This window comes from Notamacropus eugenii, chromosome 2 (genome assembly GCF_028372415.1).
Source record: "Notamacropus eugenii isolate mMacEug1 chromosome 2, mMacEug1.pri_v2, whole genome shotgun sequence".
NCBI lineage: Eukaryota > Metazoa > Chordata > Mammalia > Diprotodontia > Macropodidae > Notamacropus > Notamacropus eugenii.
This window is the reverse complement of record NC_092873.1, coordinates 374,722,361-374,736,855: the sequence shown is the minus strand read 5'-3', so window position 1 is coordinate 374,736,855 and position 14,495 is coordinate 374,722,361. Positions and strand designations below refer to the sequence as shown.

The following is a 14,495-nucleotide window of genomic DNA, read 5'->3' as shown; positions in this document are numbered from 1 at the left end:
TATATCATGTTCATAACTACATGTGTCCTCCATGGCTATGTCCTGGGCTCTCTTAATTTTCCTATGTTCATTAAATTTAAGCTTCATAAAGGCAGGGACTGTTTTTGCTCTTTTTTTATATACCCAAAACTTAACAAAGTGCTTGAAACTTAGTAAATGCTTAATAAAAACTTTTGGAGGTTTTTTTTTCCTCTTTCTCTTATTTTTTAATTGGGACCAGGAACATAGCAACAGTGACAGAAAAAAGGGGTAGCCATTGTAACTTTTTTTTTAAAGCATATAAAATGGAGATTCACAGTTTCATACAGAATTTTCTTTTTATGTTCTGCTTTGCATATGCAAATGCTTGAAGTGTTTAAGTGTTTAAGTTCAGAATTTTTTAAAACTTTCCAGAAAAGTTGCTGATTAATTCAAGCATAAAGTGATTATACCTATAAGCAGACTAACTTGAATTTGTCCTACTTTTTCCTTTTTATCATAACTATCTGGCCTTCAGTTTCTAGGAGGATCAATCATATTACCCACAGGATGACTATAACAGAAATTCACTAATTCAAACTAAATTGGGAGAAGTCTACTGTGAACTTGACAGACTCCACATTAAAGTATTAATCTGCGTTAGTGAAAAAAGGAATACATTTGCAACTCAAATTCTAACTCCATCTTCATTTACAGAATTACACTACACTACAGGAGACTAACCACTATAGTTATTTTTAAAATTAGTCTCTAAATACTAAGTTTCATTAAATTCAGTGATCAAAATCTTGAGTAAGAAGGTGAGGCCATCAAGATTTTATAAAATGTTAAAGTTATAAGATACTACGATTATCTGGAATTACTGATGTTGCTTAAGTTGTTTATATATGTATTTGTTCAAATACTATTACAACCTGTAAATCACTAAGAATCTAAAGACTAAACTAACTGTTAACTCCTTACAGCCACTGCCTCAAGTGTCTCCCCAGTCCAATCTATCCTCTACTCAGCGGTCAAAATGATTTCTCTAAAGCACAGGACTGACCGTGTCACCCCCATTTTCCAATTAACTGCAATGTCAGTCAACAAGAATTTATTAAGCACCTACTATTGCCAGGCCCTGTACTAAGCTTCAGATAAAAAGAAAGGCAAAAATAGGGGCCCTAACTTCAAGGAACTCACATTTTAATGAGAGACAATATGTAAAAGAAAATAATTTTGAAGGAGAGACATGTGGGAAGGAGAAGAAACCAGGAGAGGCCTCTTACAAAAAGGTGGTATCTGAGCTGAGTCTCAAAGCAATCCAGGAAAGTCAGTAGGCAAAAATAAGACAGGGGCGGCTATTAAGCATGAGAATGCCAAAGAGAGAAGGTTGCCACTAGAATTTATTGAGTAAGGGAATCAGCCTGTATTTTGGGAAAAAATCACTTTGCCAGGTAAGTGAAGGATAGACTGAAATGGGAAAAGACTTAAGGCAGGGAGATCAAGCAGAATGCTATTTCAATAGTCCAGGTATGTAGTTTTGAATGCTAATATCAGAGCATATCCAGATTCTGTGAAGGTAGAAACAGGACTTGACAACAGACTGGATATACTTCTCAGTATAGATACCACCTAGAGAATGGTGGTATCCTGCACAGTAACAGGAAAGTGAGGAAGATTTGGGAGAGAAAATAAATGAGTTCTACTCTAGACGTATTGAGTATGCGAGGCCTAGAGAACAACCAGTTTGAGATACCCATGCCCATAAGGTATCATTTTGGTCCTGGGCCAGAGCTCAAGAAACTAGAGATGCCATTATTATTATTATTATTATTATTATTATTATTATTATTATTATTATCAACATCATTATCATTAAGTTCTCTTAAATTTTCAAACAGCATTAAATTTTACATTTGACCCTGACAACTACCTTGAAAGGTAGATGCTATTATTATTCCCATTTTAAAGATAAGAAAACTGAGGAACAAGGAGTATAGCAAATTGCCCAGAGTCACTCAGTTAATGTCTGAGGCAGGATCCGAACCTCAGTCTTCCTGACACCAAGTCCAACCTACTATCCAATATGTCATTCTACCTAATAAAGGACTCTGTTTGGGCCTTTCTTTGTATCCCCAGTGCTCACTTAGCACAGGCGTCAGCACATAATAAGTACTTCATTCACTCCACATATCCAATAAATACATAACCAAATCTTTTCATTTCCACCTACACATCCCCATCCTTTCCATTCATACAGCTACAATGCTAATTCAGGTCCTCATCATGTCCAGTCTGGGCTAGTGCAAGAGCCTTCAAACTGGTCTCCCTGCCGAGTCACTACCCAATCCAAAACATTCTTCATTCACCTATTAAGGTGACTCTCCTAAAATGTAGTCAGGCTGACCATGTCACCACCTACGTATAGCTCAGGGAACTCCAAGAGCTCTCTATCAATTCCATGATCAAACAGAAGTCATCAGTTTAGCATTTTAAAGCTTTTCACTTCCCAGTGACCCCTTCTCTACCTTTCCAACTTGGTTAGTTGATGTCCTTAGTTCTTAAGAGGACCAAAATGACATCACTATGCCAGAGTCATGTTACAGTGTGTCCAACTGTGGTTGATCAGACCTACACGAGCTTGGAATGTTCAATTGGGCACAAATAGGCCATGTTAACATTTGGGGTGGATTCTCTAAATTTTCACATCTCAAGTTTCTTTTGAGCTATTTCAACTCTGCCTTGCTCATAGAGCACAGCACCTGCTCGGATGAAGGTACACCATGATGAGCAGCCTCGTGCCAAAGTCTCCTATGTCACACAATCAATTCCAAAGTTCTTTTTTTTTCATTTTACCTTTTTAAAAATTATTTTATTTGTTGTCAGTTTTCTACAATCACTTCCATATATCTTAGATCTTTTTCCCCTCCCTCCCCAAGATAGTATGCAATCTTATATGGGTTCTACACATACATTCCTATTAAATATATTTTCACCTTATTCATGTTGCATAGAAGAATTAAAATGAATTGGGAGAAATCATATAACAAAACAAAACATAACACAAGAAAAAATGGTCTGCTTCACTCTGCAACCTAATTCCATTGTCCTTTCTCTAGATGTGGAAGGCATTTTGCCTCAAGAGTCCATCGTGAATTTTTTAGGTCCTTGCATTGCTGTGAAGGACTAAGTAAGTCTATCAGAAAAATTCCTCACACACTGTGGTTGTTGCTGTGTACAAAGTTCTCCTGATTCTGCTCCTTTCACTCAGCATCAGTTGATATAGATCCTTCCAGACCTCTCTGAAATCTTCCTGATCATCATTTCTTATAGCAAAACAGTATTCTATTACTTTCATATACCACAACTTGTTCAGCTATTCTCCAATTGATATTCTCCAATTGACGGGTATCCCCCTGATTTCCAATTCACCACAAAGAGAACTGCTATAAATATTTTTGCACATATGGGACGCTTTCCATTTCTATGATCTCTCTGGGATACAGCTCTAGGAGCAGTATTGCCAGATAAAAGGGTAAGCACATTTCTGTAGCCCTTTGAGCATAGTTCCAAATTGCTCTCCAGAATGGTTGGATCAGCTCACAGTTCCACCAACAATGAATTCGTGTTCCAACTGTCCCACATCTTCTCCAACATTTATCATCTTCCTGTTTTGTCATGTTAGCCAATCTGATAGGTGTGATGTGGTATCTCAGAGTTGTTTTGATTTGCATCTCTCTAATCAATAGTGATTTGGAGCATTTTTTCATATGACTACAAATAGCTTTCATTTCTTCCTCTCATAATTGCCTGTTCATATCCTTTGACCATTTATCAACTGGGGAATGATTTGTATTCTTGTACATCTGACTCAGTTCTCTATATATTTTACAAATGAGGCCTTTATCACAGACACTAGTTGCAAAAATTGTTTCCCAGTTTTCTGCTTCCCTCCTAATCTTGGATGCACTGGGTTTGTCTGTGCAAAAACTTTTCAATTTAATGTAATCAAAATTATATATTTTGCACTTCATAATGTTCTCTATCTCTTGTTTGGTCAAAAATTGCTCCATTCTCCATAAATCTGAAAAATACACTATTCCTTGCTCCCCTAATTTGTTTATAGCTTCAATCTTTATACCCAGATCATGTACCCATTTGGACTTTATTCTTGTGTACAGTGTCAGGCATTGGTCTATGCCCAATTTCTGCCATACTGTTATCCAGTTTTACCAGTAATTTTTGTCAAACAGTGAGTTCTTATCCCAGAAGCTGGGGTCCTTGGGTTTATCAAACAGTAGATTGCTATATTCATTGACTACTGTCTTGAGTACCTAACCTATTCCACTAATCCACCCCTCTATTTCTTAGCCAGTAGCAAGTGGTTTTGATGACTGCTGCTTTATAATACAGTTTGAGATCTGGTAGGGCTAGGCTACCTTCCCTAGCATTTCTTTTCATTAGTTCCCTGGATATTCTGGACCTTTTGTTCTTACAGATGAATTTTGATATTATTTTTTTCTAGCTCTAGAAAATAATTATCTGGTAGTTTGATTGTATGGCACTGAATAAGCAAATTAATTTAGACAGAATTGTCATTTTTATTATATTGGCTCAGCCTACCCACGAGCAACTGATGGTTTTCCACTTACTTAGATCTGACTTTATTTGTGTGAAAAGCAGTTTGGAATTGTGTTCACATAGTCCCTAGGTTTGTTTTGGCACGCAGCCTCCCAGGTATTTCATAGTGTCTACCGTAGCTTTAAATGGGATTTCTCTTTCTATATCTTGCTGTTGGGCTTTGTTAGTAAAATGCAGAAATGCAGATGATCTATGTGGGTTTATTTTGTAACCTGCAACTCTGCCAAAGTTATTTATTATTTGAAGTAGTTTTTTACTTGATTGTCTGGGATTCTCTAAGTATTTCATCATACCATCTTCAAAGAGGGAAAATTTAGTTTCTTCTTTGCCTATTCTATTTCCTTCAATTTCTTTTTCTTCTCTTATTGCTAAAGCTAACATTTCCAGTACCATACTGCAATTCCAAAGTTCTTAAGAGAGACCTTGAGAATGTCCTTGTGGGTGTTCGTACTTCGTTGCTGAAGAAGACCATACTATCAGAGAAATAATAACATGACTTGCACCTGACTTTTGTTTTGAGTGAGGGAGGGCTGTGCAGATCACCAGCCTCACTTTTCCTCCAGAGCCATCTGAATTCAGTGACCAGATATTCATCAGGATGACTGGAGATGACCCAGGATGAGGCAATTGGGGTTAAGTGACTTGTCCAAGGTCACACAGCTAGTGAGTGTCAAGTATCTGAGGTGAGATTTGAACTCAGGTCCTCCTCACTCCTGCACTGGTGCTCTATCCACTGCACCACCTAGTTACCCAAATGTCCTTGTATCACTTCTTCTGACCACCATGAGAGTGCTTGCCCTTTGTGATTTCTCCATTAAATAGTCTTTTTTGGCAAACATACTTCAGAAAGCACAACTCCAATGGGTTGACCTTTCTAACCAACTGACATTCAACCCTCCCAAGTACTCTGTGATCCAGCTACACTGACCTACTTGGCATTCTTGGAACACAACAATTCTTGCCTTTGCAATGACTGGAAAACACTGTCCCCTAATTCCACCCGTAATTTCTCCTCAGTACTCAGCTCAAATCCCCCTTTTTGCAGGATGCTCTTCTAATCCTTCCAGTTATTATATATCTTTCATTTTCAGATTACCTTCATATAGTGTTGTATATTTTGAACGCTTCTAGATATTTATGCTGTCTCTCCCCATTAGAATGTACACTCCTGGAGAGCACAGGCTATACTTTCTGTTTGTGTGGAGGGGTTTTTTTTGCCTTTCTTCGTATAGTCAGCGGTTAGCACAATACCCAAAACATAGTAAGGCATAATAAATGATTATCTACTGATTGACAACTGATTGTATGTAACAGATAGCAATGATGTTCTGTATGATTACCAGAAAGAGATAATATATGCAGAATGCTACAAAACACAAAACTACTGCAATTTCAATTTTGTCCATAACATAGGTTGTACATAACATGGATAGTAAAGGATTAATTGAACCCAATTTCTGCCTTCTTCTGGATACATTTTTCAGGTCCCTTCTTAGATAAGAATGAAGAACTTACAAAGATCTAAGTGTTCACAGAACATAATACAGAGACAAAAAGTTTTCAAACATGCCTTCCTGACCTTCGGTGTAGACAACTGTTTTCCAAAAGGAATCTTTTAAAGCCAATATATATGCCCTCACAGAGAGGAAAGAGGCTTGGGAGAGAAACCACAAGAGTACAACATACAACAACAGGAACAACAGGCAAAGTCTTAGTAACAATCATCCATAAGGAGAATTCCATTAAAGGATTGAAAAACTATACATGGGACACTACGGAATTCTAGAAACTTTGGAGAAAACATTGCCATTTGAGAACACAAATGTTTTTGAAACATGGCTTATTTTTATTATCCAATTCTTAGAAAAAATAAGAAATATATCATAATTAAAGGAGAAAGGAAGATATCTTTTAAATTCTACTACCATAAACTAATAGCTAAGAACTATTTTAATTCGCCTGTCACAAGCAAGCCTCATAACTTTCCTTTGGTGTTAGGAAAGGTATAGAAGAGAAGGACAAGCAAGAAGGGAGGCATAAAAGAAAGGAAGAAAAAATGAGAAGACTGAATTAGACGACCTTAGTCCTTCCTTTACACCTCTGAATTTTTTTCATATATAACTTAAAGAACTCCAAGGAAAATATTCTCCATAACTCTCAGAAGCCTTCTAAATAAGAAGTGAAATAAAATATGGAGGATATAGTTGATAAATTCTCACTCCCACAGAATGACAAAGTTGTGCTGGGCAGCCTTAGAAAACATAGGCTTTTCAAAGCAATGTCAAAATCCCAACAGGCTGATGAATTATAAAGAATCCTAGAAAAGACAAAACAACAGGTACTATAAATATCAGCTACACCAAAGTGTTGTAAGCTTTTACATGCTTAATCTCAGTTACTATAAGTATGAATAACTCAAGGCAAAATCAAACCTAGTGGTTCATTTTGGACCGCTTATTCAGTTTACATGCATATGATACTAAGAAAGTTATACTCAATTATTAGGCCATATTTTTCCTCAAGTTCTTTAAAAGTTCTATCATTTACAATAATACTTTTCTTTTAAGACCACATTCCCTAAGATGAAGCTTAGTAATTCATTATTTGGTTATGATAATAGTTACTTGCGCGACAATCACTCTACAATCAACACTCTCAAGTAAAGAAAAAGATAAAAAGACCATGTATTCAGTACTACAATATCAAGGTAAATTACCTTCTAATGGCTACAATTATTGACATAATGCTGATAGTTTCTGTCAAAAACACAGGAAAAAATAACAACATAAGCAAGGGATAGTCTAACATGTAATTTAGATAGTTCATGCACCCAAGAAGAGTTCTTCAACATTTTTAAACAAATAAGAATGCTAAAAAGATCCCCCAAGTTTTACAAACTGCTAGCCTAACTGAAATAACAGGAAAAGTATGACATTTATTAGATGGTAATAAGTTGGATCATCCTTAAAAAAAAAAAGACTTATTTAAATGAAACTGAGGTCCTCATTTATAGTAATATCAACTATTTCCTATATTTTCAAATACAGCATTTAAAATTCATGAAGATGCTTCAGAGCAGATTGCAGAAAGACTTGGAAGATACCTAACCAAATCAAGTTAATTTTCCTTCTATCAAATACACAAATTGTTACCTTCCATCCAAAGATTCAACCTTTGGATGCATTGGAAGCAAGACATTAAATTGTATTGGGTGGCAGTTTGATAAAAATCTATTTGGGGGCTTTGTTTGAAAAATGTCAGATATTGTACAGTTTTCACAACCTCAAATTTTAGAAACAATGGATTTCTGAAGAAACCTGTAAATCATTCTCATTGATTTCCTCTTTCACTCCATGTAAGCTATTGCCTAATTGAGGTCAGACCTGTCAAGCTCCAACAGTATCCAGGAAATGACTATACTACTGGGGGCTGAACCCATCAACATATGTGGAATACTTCTTATGTTGAAGCAAGGACAAAAAAAAAAAAAAGTGAGACTGAGGTTGTTCATTAAGCTAAAACATTACCTTTACAATAGACCTCAGGAAAAAAGGTCCAAAAGCAGCTCTTTACTGTTTTGACGGATAAAAAAATATACCTTAGTCCAAAATTGCATCCATATCTTAAAGTGTCAGGTGTGGTTCTCTGAAGCCATCCTCTCCACTTTATCACATACTTGCAAAAGTTCCATTTTTAACCGGATTAAACAAAACACAATTAAGTGTTTTCCTATTTAAAATTACTTTGTATTTTAATCCAAATCTCCTGTGTCCTTGGACATTAATAGTAGGACCCTGAAGGATAGCTGTTTTCCCGACTTAAGAACCTGTTAACAGTCTAACGTCCAACACCGAAAACAGCAAGTTACTGCCATATCTCTTACAAAAAAAAAAAAATCTATTAAACATTGAGGAGAAAAATAAACGCAAAAACCAAGCCATGAGAAAAATAAGCCACATCCAGACTGTAAACTGAGCAATAATAATTTCCTGTTAAGACGTGCACCACCGAACACAACAGCGACAGTAGGATAAATGCTGGGAGCGTTAACAACATCTAAGCCAAGAAAGGACAGGCCAAGAACTGTTAATGACACCAAGGCTGGGCTCTGAGAGCGGCATAACCCAGCATAACATCAGAATACAGGATATCCGAATGCCATTTTAATACTACTAGCAGAGAGAAGGCAAAGGCCACCGTCCGCCGAAGGATGTAACCTAAGACCAGGGTCTTGTGGCAGCATCAGCTGTCCAGCCTCATCTCACCTCAAACACACAACTTCGTTTCAGGATGTCCTTATCTCGGCCAGCAGCAAGGGGGAGAGGGAGGCGGGGAGGAGGAGGCGGGAGCGGATGATGATAGTGCACGGGAGAGAGCTAGCTCCCAAGTGACAGATAAGGGCCCTGGAAGAGGGAGAGAAGAAGCCCCTCTAAGAGGGCTCCCTGCCGGCAAGGAGAAGAGGGCTCGGCAGCATTCTAGCGCGAGAAGGGAGGCTCGCCCGCTGCCACTCGGGCTGTTAAGGAGCCAGGCGGGACTAGGGGATAACGAGATGTCAGGGGAAGGAAAGGGGGCTTGGGGACGCTGGAGAGGAGTGGGGGAAGGGACGGGGAGGGCAGGGACTTCCCTGGACATTTCCAAGAGGGCATCACCTGAGAGCGCGGGCACTGGGGGGATGCCCCTCCTCGGCGATAAGGCCCCGACTCTCTCTCGCCAAGCCCCTCTCTCCCTTCCCCACACACAGACGCTCCTCCTTCATCTAGCTCCCTCTTCGGTCTTAGCTCCCTGAACCTGCCAGGGGGGCGGGGGTCCCCTCCCTCCGGTCACCTCCCCAGGCCTGGACCGGCCCCTCCCCCCTCACCTCTCCTCAGCGCCTCCTCGTAGCTGAGGAATCCGATCCGTGACTCCTTGGCGCCCATACTCCCTTCATCCCCTCGGCCGGGGGTCGGAGCCTGGTAGCGCCCCCCGTCCCCGCTTTCTCCTCGGCGTCGTCCCGGGTGACGGTGCCCTCGTCCCCCGTCCTTCCGCCCCTCCGAGGCGCACCCACACACGCACACACTAACAAGTGCGGCTCCTGGCCCGGCGGCTCCTCCCGGCCGCCGCCGATACCGTCGCCAGCCCAGCCGCTTCCACCGCCGCTGCCGCCGCCACCGCCTCCATGCTGAGTCACGTGACCCCGCTCCCACACTCCCCCCGCCCTCCCAGCCCTCCCTTCCCTACTCCGCCCTCCTCTTCTTCCACTCCTCCCCTACGGCTGCCCCGGCGCTAGCCCCGCCAGGGGTCACCTGACCCGAGGCTCGGGGATTGTTCCGGGTAATGGCCGACTGGGGGCTGGGGGGGATGGGGGAACGCTACGCCGCGCCCAGCCCCTCTCCGCGGAGAGGCGTAGGGGGAGGGGTTGAGTCGCCTCACGTGGGCTGTTGTCGTTCTCTCTTCCCCCGCCAATCAGAAGCCGAGCGATTGGATCGGCCTCTGGCCGCGCCACAGAAGGCAATGAGGGGCGGGGGCGAAAAGTGGTGTGGGATTGGCTTCCGGGCCGGGCCGACAGGAGAAGGGGAGGAGCGGATTGGAGGAAGTGGGAAGGCTCAAGATTCTCCCCGCCCTCTGGGCGGAGCCAGTGCGCACCCACGGCGGTTGAGCTTGCGCTGTGCTCTTGAGCGCACGCGCTCTGATATACTAAAGGTCGACGGATGGGTCCTTGAGGGGAGCGGTCCCTGACGAGAATGTAGGATCTCCTACTCCCTCCTCCCTGACCGCGGAAATCTCTGACAGTTCGAGCAGGGGGAAAAGAGAGGTTCAGCCGGGTCTCCCTGACAAGGGTGGGTACCGGTCCAGACCTTGTCCTCAGCTCATGGACCGCAGCACTCCCCTCAGTGCCAGCCAGGCTTGACCCAGCAGGCTTTAAAGCCTGGCATCTTTCCCTGAGGACACGCCAAGGGAGCGGACGGCCCTAGGAGTGAGCTCTGCTCTGATGCTAGAGCTTTGTCGGTTTGCCTTTAAGAGGCCTCCCCCCTGCCCAGGGGGCAAAACACCTGCCTTTCCGGCCTAGTTTCCGGTGACTCCCCTTTAAACGTCCGACTAAGTGCTGTTCGGGCACCCAACCCATCCTCTGCCCGCCTGCGTAGACCCCCCCCCAGGCGTTACGGGCCTGGAATGCCCTCCTCCATCTCGGCTTCTCTGAATCTTGTGTCTGGCCGGGTTCAGGTGCCTCCTCTTCCCGGGAGCCTTTCCTGACAGCTTCCTGAAGCGGAGCTCGGGCAGGTCCCTCGCCTACCTGCTGAGTAAACTCCGGTGCCCCATTGTCACCCTTTAGGACCAAATACAAGCTCGTGGCTCCGACATTTAAATTCCTCCCTACCCCCGCTCCAACCTTACTTTCTGGGCTTATTACACATTACTTTCCTCACTCTATGGTCCAGCCACACTGTCCGCTGTTCCTCGCCCAAGACGTCTATCCCCGGTCTATACTTGTGCCTGAAATGCACCTCCTCTTCTCAGGTCTCCGAAAACCTTTCTTTCTCTCCAGCCCTTAGCACGATGACTAGAGTTTAAAGGCACCCACCTAGAAATGCTTGTTAACTTGACTTCCTTGTGTCACTTCCAACTCTGCGAGGGCGTTCCTGATTTTAGAGCTTTCCTAATGCCTCCTCTCCCCCAATCATCTTGCATTTATAAATTTTGTGTAAATGTTTATTTATGTGAATATAAACATATAAATTTTGTGAATATATTGTCTTTCCCAATAGAATATATCCTCCTTGAGAGCTTGGGCCTTCATTTTTGTTTTTATATCCCCATTTCCAGATACAGCTCTCTACAGTTTCTGGGCCTGTGCTTTTAATTCATTGAAAGTATGCTCTCTCACCCCAAATTGCCCAGAGCATTTTGTCTGGATCTCTCTTTTAACTCCATCATGCCTCCACACTTTGTATATCTCTAATGGAAAGGCAATACGATGTATTGGATAAAGTTTACTTTAGACCCAAGAATAACAGGACTCCAGTCCAACTTCTGCTGCCTGTGCAACCCCAGACAAGTTATTTAGGTGTCTCAGTGCTCAAGAAAATTCTTTAAGACTAAATTGCAGGAAAAGTACCACCTGCGTTTTTAAGAGGAATTCTACATGAAACTTCCCTGTACCTGTGAAATCATAGGTCTAATAATCCAATCTCCCTGTGTCATGCCTATATTTGTGTGCTTGGTACATGCTCCCTCCCAGTTCAATATAATGATGGTAGAGGATTAATAGAGGCATAAACTTTAAGATTCATAAAGCACTTTATATTTATTCTTCTATTTGATATTAACTAGTTGAGATCAAGAACTATCCTTTTTTTAATCTTTGTAGCCTGAATACTTAGCCCACGATAAGGACCTAATAAATATTGTTGAATGGAATTGATTATTAAAAATTCAGCTTCATTTGAAGCCATAAAGACTAATTTAACTTAGCTTCAGATCGAAACAACTTTTATAAGAAGAAGGTAGTAGTTAAGTTGTTTTTACTGTAATGCTTTCCCAGGGGACCAGACCAGCAAGGTAACATTAGTCACCCCATTGCCCTTTCAAGTTACCTGCTAAGCAGTTTATTTTTAGACTTCAGATTAGCTGCTTTACTAGACATCTTGAATCAGAGGGTTGGGAATGGAATTCAGGTCTCTAATTCTAGATTATTTGTTTGATCAGGATATACAGCTACAGACAGAAAATCTGTCATTCTTCCGATTGAACAGGTAGGATTTTGAAAATTAAAGGGGATTCATGAGGAACAGTCTTAAAAATGGGGCATTAGCTTAATTCTTTCAAATAAAGTACTCTCCCAAAAACTCAACTGAGACACATTGAGACAAGAAGAAAGATACTATTCAGGGTAGCATTCTGCAGCTAAAAGACAGACTTTGATTGTCAGTGTCTTAGATTGCTATTAGGAACAAGTCATGTCATAACTATGCAGTTTCTCTAACAAGAACACAAAAATATGCTACTCAGAATCCACCTGTGTTATGAGGTTTAAAACAAACTGACAAAAACACTTGACAATCCAGATGGATACATGAACTAAATATTAAAGAATATATAATAAAGGAAAAATTGTAGAAAATGGGCAGAGGTACTATTCAAATCTATGGCTAGAAGGAAAATGCTTAAATGAACATGAGAGGTGATCCTAAACACTAAAAAAGATGATTTCGATTACCTATAGCTTTTTGTACCAGCAAGATAAATTCAGTTATAACTTCAAGGGAAATAGCTGGAAAAATAAGTCTTCACTTCAAATTTCTCGGATAAAAGTCTAGTCTCCAAAACAATAGGGACCTGATATAAACATATAAATAAGAGTCATTCTTGAACAGATAAATAGTCAAAGGATACTGAAAAAAACAGGTATATTTAATAAAGACCCCTCAGTGAATAGAATAGGTATATTTAGTAAAGACCTCCCAGGGGCCCCTATTGTTAGCTTGATTATCTCACCCGGCCCTGAGAAACCGAACAGTATAGATTCTGTTTTTCTTAAAATTCTTTTTTTTTTTTTTTTGTGCTACAAGATAGTCTTTGACAGAGAATGCTTTTTGCATACTCCCAGACTGCCTTTACTCCCTTATCTCCTTTCCAAGATAACTACTCCAAGTTACGCAACAGTCTTTGAACAAAAGTTACTCCCATATCCCCCCTTTTCTTAAAATTATTCTTGTACACTTCTTCTTTGTTACTGGGATAGATTTTCCATGGATAGATTGTACCCTCAAGGCCCAGCCAATGGGCTAAGAGGAAGGGGGTTAGGGTAGGGGTATAGTGGTCAGGGTCTATAAAAACTGCTATGCAGGGCATGCCCTCACACTCCTCAGCCATCACCATCTTGAGCGCAGGCAGGAGTGCCCTTTCTCAAGAAAGTTGAATAAATATCTTTCCTTTTTACTCCTTTGGTCAAGACTCTAATTTTATTAAGGGGGCCATCCCACACAATACTAATAGGAAAACTCAAATGGAGAAATGCCAACTATTAGTCATGAAAAAAGAAGTGCTCCAGAGCACTAATAATTAGAAAAATGAAAATTAATAGTACTCCAAAGTTCTAGATCATACCTACCAGGTTGACAAAGATGACAAAAGAGAAAAATAATTGTTAAAGGGGTTGTAGAAGGATAGGCATATTAGTGCATTGTTGCTGAAGCTGTGAATTGGTCCAACTGTTTTGGAAAACGATTTGGAGCTATCCTCAAAATATCTAAATGATACGTATCCTTTGACCCATCAATATTACAATTTAGTCACAAATCCCTAGGAGATCAAGAATAGGGAGAAAGGACTCATATATACAAGAATATTTATAGCAGCACTTTTTATAGTAGGAAAGAACTAGAAATTCCCCTAACAATTGGGATATGATAGAACAAATTGTGGCATATGAATGTAATGGAATTATTATTCCATAAGAAATAATGAGTATGACAGATTCAGAGAATCTAATTTAGAATACCCACTGATGCACAGTAAAGAGACCTGGACAAGGAAAACAACTTATGCAATGACAACAATAACATGCAGAAAAACAGTTTTGAAAGACCTCAGAAGTCTAATCAATTAAAAGACTGATGAGACATGTCTCTCAACTATTAACAGAAGTAATAGACTTGCAAATTAGATATGCATTGTCAGTCCTGACGAACATGTTGATTTGTTTTGTTGATATATATATTATTAGACTAGGTTCCTACTTGGAAAGGTAGAATGAGAGGGTAGAATTGTGGATGGTCAATAGGGGAAAAGATCAATATATCTTATTTTAAGAAAAATGCATAGAAAACAAAAAGTACAGAAAAAAACAAAAAATGAACAGTTTTGTCACTATTATATATATATTATAATTACATTATTATAATATTATTATTATT

General features: G+C 40.4%; 1 protein-coding gene across 2 annotated transcripts in view; it reads right to left on the bottom strand.

Moving 5' to 3' along the window:
* Positions 1-9,772, bottom strand: part of USP32 (ubiquitin specific peptidase 32) — a 262,811-nt gene extending 253,039 nt beyond the window's left edge. Inside the window, exon 1 of one of the 2 annotated variants that reach the window (XM_072646922.1) lies at positions 9,461-9,772. In XM_072646922.1, coding sequence (XP_072503023.1) covers positions 9,461-9,518 — 58 coding nt within the window. In that variant the 5' untranslated portion in view covers positions 9,519-9,772. The remainder of the gene's footprint in view (positions 1-9,460) is intronic. The other variant, XM_072646921.1, reaches the window with a different exon arrangement.
* Positions 9,773-14,495: the final 4,723 nt, after the last annotated feature.